The following is a 12,465-nucleotide window of genomic DNA, read 5'->3' as shown; positions in this document are numbered from 1 at the left end:
ACAGATCGATGAAACAGAATAGACAGTCCAGAAATAGACCCATGCATCTATGGCCAATCGATTCTCAACCAAGGTACAAAGGCGATTCTATAGAGAAAGGCATCGTCTTTTTCGACAAATCGTGCTGGAAAATTGGACATCTGTATGTGAAACAAAACCTCCCAGTCCTTGTCGGGGCGCTGCCTCTGGAAAAGTCCAACCGAAGACAGTGACCATATAATGTATCGCCCAACCGGATGCTCTGGAGAAGGAAAAGGGTTGCAAATGACCACCCCAGGGCAACCCAGGGTAGAGTCATTCCACCCAACCTTCAAGGAAAGACAGCCTGAGTGGGAGGTGGAAGCCACAGAGGAACCACGGGTGAGGCAGAAGCAATGACATCGCAGCAGGTGGCAGGGTGACAGACGATCAGCACCAGGTCCCAGTGGTCTCCCAACACCCCAGGGCCACAGCCCCTAGGATGTCAACATGATCTTGGGGAGAACTGACTAAGGAGACCCAGGCTCAACTGAAACAAAGTGTTGACCTCCCGGCAGAATCAGAGGGGCTCCAACTAGCAATCAAGTTCCGTTATAGAAAAAGCAAACGCGCGTTACATTTTGGGATCGAGTCTGTGAGTGTCAAATGCTTTTCTGGTACCTGGGGGTCCGTTTCCTACTTCAGGTCTTTTTTTTTAAAAATATATTTTTATTGATTTCAGAGAGAAGGAGAGAGAGATAGAAACATCAATGATGAGAGGGAATCATTGATTGGCTGCCTCCTGCACATTGGACCGAGCCCGAAACCCAGGCATGTGCCCTTGACCAGAATCGAACCTGGGTCCCTTTGGTCCGCAGGCTGACGCTCTATCCACTGAGCCAAACTGGCTAGGGCCTTCAGGTCTTATTTTAAATGGCAGAGAAGGGTGGTAAGGCTGGAAGGCAGAGTTCAGTGGGTGGGTCTGTCTGTGCCCTTCTTCCCCTTGCAGGGCCCCTGAACAACACCAGTCCCTCCATTCATCATTTTATTCAAAGCGGTTGCCTTGAGCCCCACCTTCCGGAGGAGACCCCAGGGGAAATCAGTGTGTTATAAATTAACCATGGCCGGGCATCGCCCCAGAAGCCCCGTCAACTGGACGCAGGCCCTCGTAGTCCATCTCGGATTCTCCGCCCGCTGGGAAGGGACCTGTCACAGCCCCTGGCCACGCAGCCTGCTCGTCTTGGACTCACAGCCTGCAGCTTCTCGCCCTCCTGCCGGTGTGCCAGAGCTAGCAGTACTCAGAATAATCCTCCTCCACATAGTTCGAGGGGAACCAGCCAATCTGGAAAGAGACGAGGAAGGGGTCAGGGAAGCCCGTACACAATTCCTCCTGCGGTTCTTCGGCTCAGCAGGCAGGTTTCCTCCCACCTCAGGGCCTTTGCACCTGCCATATCTTCCTCCCCAGAAAATACAACCCTCAGATACACGCACAGCTGACCACCGCCCCCCCCCCCCACACACACACCATTCTCTACTCACACAGTACCTTACCAGTAAGGACTTTCTGTTTAAAACTGCAAACCCCACTCACCCCAACATTCGGCCCTTTTTCCACTGTAGTTTCTCCACAGCACTTGTCTCCATCTAGTGATTGTTTATGTTATTATTTATGGACTTGTTACCTGTCTCTCCCACAAACACATACACACACACACACACACACACACACACACACACACTACAATATAAACTCCATAAGGCAGCGATTCTTGTGTCTTATTCACCACTGAGTGCCAAGAGCCTAGAATAGTTCCTGGCACACAGTATACACTTAAAGAATATTTATTGAAAGGATGCATGGTTCGGTGGATGGATGGACGCATAGATGGAATGATGGATGGATGCCAGGATGGATGGATAAATGCTTTACAGCTTAGACCTTCCTAAACACCCCCCAAAGGCTCTCTCAAACCCTAATTGTCTTCTACTGCAGACTAACCTTCCTTCATGGTCTTTAACTACACTCTTCACCTAAGCAATATTCCAGGTCACTTTTTCACGTCTCCCCTCAGAACATAAGCTCCTAACCCATTCTTTGTCTTTATTCAACAATTATTTCTGAGAAACCATTACAAGTGAAGGAGCACTCTAGAGGTTAGGGATTCATCAACAGATGGAATAAAGACTCTCTGCCTTTGTAAAACAAACATAAAAACTAGGCAGAAACAAACATTTTTGAGAAATCTTGAGGTCCCTCCTGACAGTCTGAATTCAGACAGGCGAAAAAGTACAAAGGGAAAAAGTGGTTAATCCCAGCTCTGCTTCTTCATGCACTCAATATTTTATTGAGCACCTACTGTGTGCCAGGCACTGGTGATACTACAGTGAACAAGAGACAATGTAAGGACAATTTCATAGGACAATGTAAGTGACACTGTAATTAATTTGTAGTATTTCTGACCCTCAGCGGTCAGCTTGGCCTCCTATAAGCTGTCCTGACCTGCACCCCTTAGGGCTTTCACGCTGCCCGGCGATTCCCCATCACAATGTTGGCCATTCAGCATTGCATCTCCTTGATTACAGGTTTGTCCTCTTCACTAGACTATGAGTTTCACGAGGGCAGGGATTGTACTGTGCTCATTTTTGTCTCCCCGGCACTCAGCAGGTCTGGCACGTAGTAGGTGCTCAATAAGTAAATGCAAGTTGCATCAATGAATGAAACCTCTATGTCCCTCGCTCCCCTTAACCAGGTAAGGCCTCCCATGGGCCATTCCCCAGCTGCTCCAGCCCATAATTCCAATACAGCTTCACTGAGGCCAGGATACCTGGGATGCCAAGCTCCGCCCTGACTCACCCGGCCATAGATCTCCCCTCGCCACCAGCCTTGTTGCCCCTTCTTGTTAAGGATCTTGACAATGTCACCCTCCTTGAGGTTCAGCTCGGATCGGTCCCTGGCGCAGAAGTCGTAGCGGACTTTGGCTGTGCCAAAATACTTGGTGCTTCCCGCTGTGTAGGGGAGAGCAGAGGTGGTAAGAAGCCGTGGGCAGACACCGGCCCACCATCCGGGCGCAGTGGGAGGATAATGCCCCCAAGAGGGTAACACTAGGATGAAGGGTCCTTCAACGCGTCTCTGTACAGTGCTGGGTGCCCCGTGCTCCGAGGGGACACAGTTGTACTCCCAAAATCAACCTTGCAGCCCAACCAGCGTCCAAATTTAGAAAATAATACCATAATAATTTTTAAGATGGTTTGTATATATTTATAGTAAAGGAAGCAGAGAAATGATGTGGAAAAAATCATTTAAAGGTATTAAATATTAATTATTTTAAGAAGGACCAAGAGTCTGAAAACAGAGGAAATGGGAGAAAGATAAGCAGGGGTAAAAGACACAGAGACCTTTTCGTAGGACGATGTAAGTGACACTGTAATTAATTTGTAGTATTTCTGCAAATATGATAAGATTGACATCCATATCTATGCCAGTACAAATTAGTAACATGCAGGCAGACAGAAACATTTATTCGATTTAGTGATGTGAACAGAAATAATTTTTGTCTTGGAGTCCTCATGTTACCTTGTTTTGCTTTTCCAGTCATAAAATAGTTTAATGATAATTTCTTTTTAAATATCTTTAAAAAACATTTTGGACATAAAAAATTCAGACACTAAACAACCCATATGACTTTTCTGAAAAACATCCTTCAGAATGTACGCCAGGAAAACAAAATTTGAAACAAAATATGAAATTTAAAAAATAAAGAAAAACATCAGAAACAAGAATTATAGGGTCTAAGTAATTCTTGATTCTGTTTTTACAAGTCAAATTCAATTGTTATGCAAGGATTCATAAATATATGTCATAATTATTTTAAATTATAAGAAACTATATCCAACATTCCAGATAATTTCAACAAATCCTGTGGGTAAGAGATGCAAAGGAAAAGGGAAGTTAGAGTGCACTACAGGAGTCGCCTTTTTGTAGGAGAAGGCTGTAGATACTAATAAATCCTTGATATTGTTACAAAAATATAGGCTTAAAAGGTGCAGGTGAGGACCCTGCTGGTGCCCAGTGTCCCCATCTTCCCCAATATAAAGACATAACCCCTGACCCACCTATGCAAACCACTCCAGAGCAAAGGGACGGGCAGGAGTAGGAAGGGTCCCTGATTCACAGATAGGACCTCCCCACGTCCACTGGAAGGAATGTCCATGGTATCCCCCAGCCTTCTCTCCACGATGTGAAGGAGCTGGGGCTGCAGGCCCCCAGCCTGGTGCATCCTACCTGTCGGTTTGCTTATGGCTCTCCTCTCGGGCTCCTTGAAAGGGAACTGCAGGGTGGTGTCCAGCGACTTGAAGCAATCCTTCAGGGAGTTCTGCTGGTAAAACTCCACCAGCTCCTGGCAGGGGGGCAGCAGGACAGATGCTATTCCAGCAGGCCCGCCCCTGAGGGGGCAGCCCCGGAAGGAGCCACATCCAACTCCTCCTATGAAGCAGGAGGCCTCCCTGGCAAGTGACTCCTCGAATAATCCCCGTGATGGGAAGCTCATTCCATTTCTGCACAGCCGGGGCCATTTTATGGGGGAGAGACCACATTGCCTACAGCCAGTGCCTCTAATAACCAATTTGCTTCATGACACATTTACACAATAATCAACCTACCTAATGACCACCTCACCAAAATCAAACCGGACTCCCATGCGGGTGCCAGGAGCCTTATTTTTGTAATTAATTATAATAATAATTAAGCACCTAATAGGTGCTGGCCAGAGTGCAACCATACGTCATCAAAATCTCCTAATCATCCCGAGGGGAGTATGCTCGTGGTACCAAGTGTTTTATAAATGGTGAAAATGAGTCACAGGGAAGCCAAGTGCCTTGGCCAGGGTCCCATGGCCAGAAGAGCGTGGATCCAGAACTCAGCCTCTGGAGAGGCAGTGGAATAGAGCTGCTAAGTGCTAGCTTCTGAAACATGACTGATCTGAATTCAAGTCCCAGATGTATTGCCCGTCGGAGCATTTATTACACAAATGCTCAAGCTGATGCTAATAACAAGGAAACAACTCAGGGCTATTCTGTAAAAGGACATGTTTGCGTTTTAGAGTTCTAGATTCCCAAGATGCCCATGTGGACCCTGAGAAAGAAGATCTCTATTAAGAAGGGCTCCTGGCCCGGCTGGAGTGGCTCAGTTGGTCGAGCGGAGTCCCATGAACCGAAAGGTTTCGGGTTCAATTCCTGGTCAGGGCACATGCTCAGTCAGGTGATCATGAAACCGATTAGGCAGAGCTAAATCTTCAAGTCCGACAGAAACAGGGACCCTGCTCGTCTCAGCGTCACCCATCTGTGAAACGGGAACTCAGAGAGCGAGTTCTGAGGGCATTCGCTGATGGCCTGTCTATAACCTGTGTGGCACTCAGTAAGTGCTCTGTCAATGCTCACTGCTGTTACTTAGGACTCTGATTACCACCCCCATCATCACTATTGGTCATGAGGGGATTGCCTTTTAGGCCAATTGATCCAAAGTGCCCTTGGAGGGGCCCCTGTGAATATGGATAAGAGGGAGGCCGTCCCAAGATGGAGCCACAGGAAGGGCCCTGCCTGCATTCTGGAAAACTGGAGTTAGGGGAAGATCGGCCCTTACCGCCAGCCCCCGGAAGGCCTTCTTTTCTGTGATCCGGTACAGTCCTTCCGCCGTCATGATTTTAATGTGCTTGACCTCAACATTGTACCTGGAAGCAGGGAGAGAGTGGGCGAGATGGTCATTGAGCCCTGAGGCTGGGGACCCAGGCCCATACTCAGCCAAGCCTCAGCCCCAGGCTGTACCCCAAACCATGGGAAAAGCAGTCTCGGCTACTTCAGGGAGGGGGCGACCACTGGAGCCCAAGACTGAAGCTGCCTCCTGCTGCTGCACCAACTGGTTCCTTCCCTCGGGCCTTTTCTGCTCTAACTTCCTTTCTTCCTCTAAGGCTCCAGATCTTCCTAAGATAACAGGAGTCTTCCTGGACTCACAGGTTGTTGAGAAGTCAGGTCTTGCCAAGAAAGGAATGTTCTAGAACAGTGATTTTCAACCCATGTGACGCACAAATTTTTAAAACAGGCAATACCTGACTCTTTAGCCAGGGCACTGACCTCTTTTCCATCAGATTGTTAAATTTAAAAATGACAACACAACAGCTGTCCAGTGTGAATAAATCAAAATTAAACTTTTGTTTTTGTAAGATTGGCCAAAAAATGTATTTTTTGGTGTGCCACAGAATTTGGGTAATTAGTTTATGTGCCACACGATGAAGAAGGTTGAAAATCGCTGGTCCACAGTAGATAGGACGAGACCTACGGTGTCTAGCTTAAACCACATGGCAGACCACAGAGCAGGGAGGACAGGGAAGAGATGGTCACTTCGGCCAGTTTGGAGAACTAGAAAACCAAACCTCCTCCCACACAGAAAACCCCTAGAAATGCCGAGGAGAAAAGCGCTGAGTTCTCAAAAGAAAAGGGAAATGCCCAGATGCCAGAAATGAGGACAAAACTAAACACGAAGCAGTAAACTAAGCAGTAAGCATGAACTGCGACCCTAAGGAGTTTGCTCATCTTGGAAACCAGGAAGTTTATGTCTCATTGATCACAGAGACACGAGAAGAGTTACGGGGTCCCTCCAGGTGGTGAGTTGGCCTGAGACCCACCCCTACCCTGTAAGGCTGGACTGTCAAGAAGCTTCGCCTTCAGGAAAAGGCCGGGAAGGGGGGCGGGGGGGGGGGTGTTAGAAAACGCCACCCATCAGCGCAGCCAGGATGATAAACATCTTTGTCTGTCTCAGCCCCCACACAGAAAGCCACCCTTGGGAATTCATAGCCTCAGCCCGCCCTCAACAAGGTCTGCGTGTCAACCAAGGAGCGGTTCAGACTGACATCAAGAACAAAAGGCTTTCATTTAAGCAAAAAGTTGCAGCCCTGGAGACACAGGTTTTTCAGGTATCAACCAAAATTGTGTTTCCGGGGAGAACAAACAGAGGCAAGGTCTGTCAAGGCAAAATCCCCAAAGTGTCATTCTTTCTTTCCTGCAAATGAAGAGCCGCTGGCCGAGTTACCAGAGCTTCGTTAGTTTAAATATGCAACCGAGAGGGGTGAAAACTACAAGGAGGAGGTTCGGTCTAAATGCGTCCAGGCGGCGGTTGTTGTTTCGGGATGTTCATGACTCAGCCTTGAGCTCAGTTTAGCAACAGGTTAGCAACTCAGTAGCAGCTCTGAGAACAGAGTCCAAGACCTGCAGCGGCCCCCCTTCCCTAAGAGCCTCCCCCTCTATCTTGAGTCTTGGCCATGACCATTCCATTTTCTTGTGTCCATCACCAGGAGCTTGAACGTGAACTGCCGGTGTAGTCTGAGAAAACTAAGGAATCAACCTAAAGGAAAATGAACCTGCTCGTGGGTCCCACACAAACAAATGCAACATCTCTGGCGATCCCGGCAGCAAAAGACTCCCACAGGGCAGGCCCCGTGTAAGATCGAGACACAACTACAAACCCTACGAGGAAGTGAGTCACCCTGAGCGGGCAGCTGCCCTCCAAAACCAGAGAAGCAGGAGAGGCAGGGTGTGTGTGTGTGAGAGATTCCGGTTCAGGTGATGTCCTTGCTCTGCCTCTTCCTAGGGGGGTGCTCAGTGCCTTTTGGAACCTCCCTAGGAAACATCTCTTCCTTGTGGGTTGTCAGTCATTTAAAGGAAATACATTTGTTTAAACGCACTCAGACCCCAGGGGTTGAATACAAGGTGGCTATTGGCGCTCTGCCACCGGGAGCACAGCGGTGCCTTTCTCTTTCCCGTCTCCTCCCTGCCCCAGGCTGGTTACCCTCAGCTTCCTCACTCCAAGCTCCAAGGGCGTTCCTGGACCTCTATGGCTTGTTTCCTAAGCCATGTCTTCTAGGAATTACTTTTTCTACCTCTGTAATTTGCCATATAAATGTTCTCTTACAAAAAAGAAAGGAAGGAAGGAAGGAAGGAAGGAAGGAAGGAAGGAAGGAAGGAAGAAAGAAAGAAAGAAAGAAAGAAAGAAAGAAAGAAAGAAAGAAAGAAAGAAAGAGAGGAAGGGAGGGAGGGAGGGAGGGAGGGAGGGAGGAAGAAAGGAAGACAGGAAAGATGGCAATCGTGACTGTACACTCCCTTCCTCCCAGCCACTTGCGTCGCCCAGGTCACAGGGGGAGGTGGGTCAGGGAGGGGGGTATTACTTAATGCTGATGGCAAACTCTGCTGCGTCCTTCACCCGCTGCCGCACCAAGAAGGTCCCGTCGGAGCGGTTGGTGAGGATGCTTTCTGCTCCGGCGCGCTCCATGGGGCCAGCGTACCTGCCAAGACACACCAAGGAGAGAGGTCTGCACAGACCCCATATGGCTACATGGGGTCACGTTTTCTCCTAACCCTTGTGACTTTTTTTAAGTTGGTGACAGCCCAAGTCCAACCGCCCTTAGACACCAAAACAAGTCCGGAGGAAGCAGTGGCCAGGGTCCAGAAGTGGGCAATTTAAAGGGTGGGGGGTGGGGTGGGTCAAAAAATTCAGCCATCAAGATAAATAATAACGAGTAGTACTTCACACTGTTGAACAAAATTGAAGAAGCCACAAAGAAATGGGAAGATACTCCATGTTCATGGATTGGAAGCATCAACTTAGTTAAAATGGCCATTTTACTTAAAGCAATATACTGAGTTAATGCAATCCTCATCAAAACCCCAATGGCATTTTTTTCAGAAATAGAACAAAAAATTATCAAATTTGTATGGAACCACCAAAGACCCCAAATAGCCAAAGCAATCCTGAGAAAAAAAGAACGAAGCCAGAGGTATCAGCCCCCCTGACTTCAAAGTCTACTACACAGCTACAATAATCAAAACAGTGTACTGGCCGGAAAACAGACACACAGACTGGTGGAACAAAATTGAGAGCCCAGAAATAAACCAACACGTATATGGGCAACTAATTTTTGACAAAGGAGTCAAAAACGCATAACAGAAAAGAAAGCCACTTCAATAAATGGTGTTGGGAAAATTGGGAAGCCGTGGAACTAGACTGCTATTTGACTCCATTCACAAAAATTAACTTAAAATGGATTAAAGACTTAAATATAAGACCTAAAACATTAAAACCACAAAGAAGAAAACATGGGTTCTAAACTTAATAGACCTTGGTCTCAGAGAGAATTTTATGAACTTGACCTTAGAGGCAAGGGAAGGAAAAGCAAAAATAAATGAATGGGACTATATCAGACTAAAACGTTTTCTGCACAGCAGAAGAAACCCATCAACATAACATAAAGGCAGCCCAGCTAGCATGGCTGAGCATTGACCTATGAACCAGGAGGTCATGGTATGATTTCGGGTCAAGGCACATGCCTGGGTTTTGGGCTCAATCTCCGGTGTGGAGGCATGTAGGAGGCAGCCAATCAATGATTCTCTCTCATCACTGATGTTTCTCTCTCTCTCCTTCCCTCTGAAATCAATAATATATATTTCTTAAAAATTATACACTTAAAACTTAGATAATGTTATTCACCAAGGCCACTTCAATAAATTTGATTTTTAAAAGTAGTATTTTAATGTAAGGTTTTTAAAACTCAAGAAGACTACAAAAGCAGCCATAAAAAGGAGCAAAGTCCTGGCACTAGTTACAACATGAATGAACCTTGAACACATGATGCTCAGTGAGAGAAGCCACACACAAAAGGCCACACAGTGTGTGACTCCATTCATGTGAAAAGTCCAGAACAGGCAGATCCAGAGACAGGAAGTGGGTTAGTGGTGGCCAGGGGTTGGGGAGGGAAGAGAGGGAACTGCTAATGGGGGCAGGGCTTTTTTTTAGGGGGAATGAAGATGTTTTCCAGCAAGAAAGAAATAATATACATACATCACTGTGAATGTACTAAAGTGCCATCCTTCCTATATAATAAAAGGCCCAATATGCAAATTGAACCCCTCGACCAGGAGTTCAACTGGACCAGCCCCGCCCCCGATCAGCCCCCCCCCCCCATCGGGGGCAAGGCTGGCCCGCCAACCTGGCCGACCCCACCCATGCACGAATTCATGCACCATGCCTCTAGTTGTCAATATGGGTATATTTATGTTGTAAATGTAAATATATAATAAGTATATTAATTATAGATTATATACAATTATAAATATATAAATGTGAATATGAATATATTTATGCTATAAATGTGAATCTGTAACATAAATAATATGGTAATTATAGATAATATAAACTAGATAATAAATAAATGTGAATATGTAACAAATGTTAATTACAGATATATAATTATAGATGATATATAAATGAGTATTAATGTATACTATAAATATAAACATAACATAAACAATGCATAAATAAGTAGAACAACAATTATTAATTCTAGATAATATATAATTATAGCTGATACATAATTATGAATATGTAATATAAATTTAAACATGAATATAAATTATACTTAAAATGGTCAAATTTTTTTAATCTTCACCCAAGGATATTTTTCCATTGATTTTTAGAGAGAGTGGAAGGGTGGGGGAGAGACAGAGAGAAAGAAACGTCAATGTGAGAAAGACATATTGATGGGTTGCCTCCCACATGCGCCCCAACCAGGATTGGGGATCTGGGGATTAAGCCTGCAACAGAGGTCCGTGCCTCTGACCGAATCGACCCGGGACCCTTCAGTCTCTGGGTCGATGCTGTATCTACTGAGCCAAACCGGCTAGGGCTTAACATGGTTAATTTTATGTTATGTGAATTTCACCTCAATTTTAAAAATGAATTTGGCCCTGGCCAGGTATCTCATTGGTTAGAGTGTCATCCTGATACACTAAGATTGTGGGTTCAATCCCTGGTCAGGGCACATACAAGAAACAACCAATGAATGCATAAACAAGTGGAACAACAAATCGATGTTTCTCTCTCTCTAAAATCAATCAATAAATAAAAATTTAAAAAATGACTGCAGCCCTGGCCAGTGTGGCTCAGTTGGTTGAGCATCATCCTGTACACCAGAAGGCTGCCAGTTCGATTCCGGTCAGGGCACATGCCCAGTTTGTGGGTTCTATCCCCAGTTGGGGTGCGTGCGGGAGGCAACTGATCAATGTTTCTCTCTCACATCGATGCTTCTCTCTCTCTCTGTCTCTCTCTCTCTCTCTCAAATCAATAAAAACATATATTTTTTAAATGAGTGCAAAAAAGCCCCATGATGAGCAAAATGTCAACATTTTAAATAAACACACGGTCTGATTCTGCACTTGCCTGATTCAACACAGTTCACCTCTTCCTACTCCCAGCCCTGTCATACCCTATCTGTATTTACAACTTTGATGTCTTGCTCATCAAGGATATTTTTTTGCCTTGATCTTAATTTTTTTAAATGTTACATGAAAATGTCGTGGGCCTCAATGCCTGAGGTTCTTGGTGCCCCCTTCGATTTTTCACCCACAGTGAGTGCCTCACTCTTCTCACCCCGTTTCCGCTCTGGTGACCACTGCCCGGCCGGGGTGGGCAGAGCGAGCACAGCCTGGACACACTGTGGTTGGAATCCTGGCTTGGCCCCCTAGATGCTCTGTGACCTCAGGAACTGGTTTTTCCGCTCTGAGCCCCAAATTCCTCTTCTAGAAAGAGGGTGAGAAGCCCACCCGCCACCGAGGAACACTTTTGGCAAATGGCGAGAATGCAGTTGAAGCACCTCATCTATGAAATGCACAAGGTTGTTCTATGCTCGTCGTGTTACCATGACTCTCAAGAGGCAGAAAGTCAGGCCCTGGAGTCAGGCCGACTTGGGTGGAATCCCACCTCTGTCACTTCCTCGCTGCGTGACACTGAACAGATCCCTTCTCCTCTCGGAGCCTCCGTTTCCTCCTCTGCAAAAAGGGAGTTAAGAATGGCACCTACTCCAAAAGGCTGTGACAAGAATTAAATGTGCTGACACATGGTCATAAAAGCAACACGCTTGTTAGGTCAGGTCTAAGTCGCCAACGACTGTAAAACGCACCGTTCTTTATTGGACCATTACAAAATGAAAACCACTACCCATAAAATAAGGTAAAGACGGAGGCTCCATTGATTGTAAAAGATGTTAAAATGTGTGTGTGTGTGTGTGCGGGGAGGGGGGAGGTGAATGAATACTCAGGATGGATGAAATGTGACAATAGCTAATGATGAAAACAACAGATAATAAAGTGCTTATTGTGCACCAGTTATGAAGCCTCATGACAACCCTATGAAGTAAATATTGATATTCATCTAGTTTCCAGAGAGGGAAGTTGAAGTACAGAGACACTGACTTACTAGCCCAAGGTCACACAGCTGGGAAAGGTTGGAGTCAGGATTTAAACCCAGGCCAGTGGATTCCAAAAGCAACACTGTAAACCGTCACCCCTCAAAGTTCTATACGTAGTAGGTGCTCCAAAAAAAATGGGGACCACCACTGCCATGGTCACCATCATTTTCCTGCCAGGAGACGTATCATCTCCTAAAGTTTGGGGCCCTCTTCTGTCTGT

The 12,465-nt window shown here is 46.2% G+C and overlaps 1 protein-coding gene across 1 annotated transcript in view; it reads right to left on the bottom strand.

The window, feature by feature from the left end:
* Nucleotides 1-990: 990 nt before the first annotated feature.
* Nucleotides 991-12,465, bottom strand: part of VAV1 (vav guanine nucleotide exchange factor 1) — a 55,160-nt gene continuing 43,685 nt past the window's right edge. The window contains exons 22-27 of the mRNA XM_023746859.1: nt 11,429-11,577; nt 8,172-8,288; nt 5,597-5,684; nt 4,241-4,355; nt 2,813-2,964; nt 991-1,300 (exon numbers count right to left, since the gene is read on the bottom strand). Coding sequence (XP_023602627.1) covers nt 1,247-1,300; nt 2,813-2,964; nt 4,241-4,355; nt 5,597-5,684; nt 8,172-8,288; nt 11,429-11,577 — 675 coding nt within the window. The 3' untranslated portion in view covers nt 991-1,246. The remainder of the gene's footprint in view (nt 1,301-2,812; nt 2,965-4,240; nt 4,356-5,596; nt 5,685-8,171; nt 8,289-11,428; nt 11,578-12,465) is intronic.

The sequence above is a fragment of the Myotis lucifugus genome, unplaced genomic scaffold (genome assembly GCF_000147115.1).
Source record: "Myotis lucifugus unplaced genomic scaffold, Myoluc2.0 scaffold_743, whole genome shotgun sequence".
Classification (NCBI taxonomy): Eukaryota; Metazoa; Chordata; class Mammalia; order Chiroptera; family Vespertilionidae; genus Myotis; species Myotis lucifugus.
Note: the sequence above shows the minus strand (reverse complement) of the source record. Positions and strands in the feature narration are given on the sequence as shown.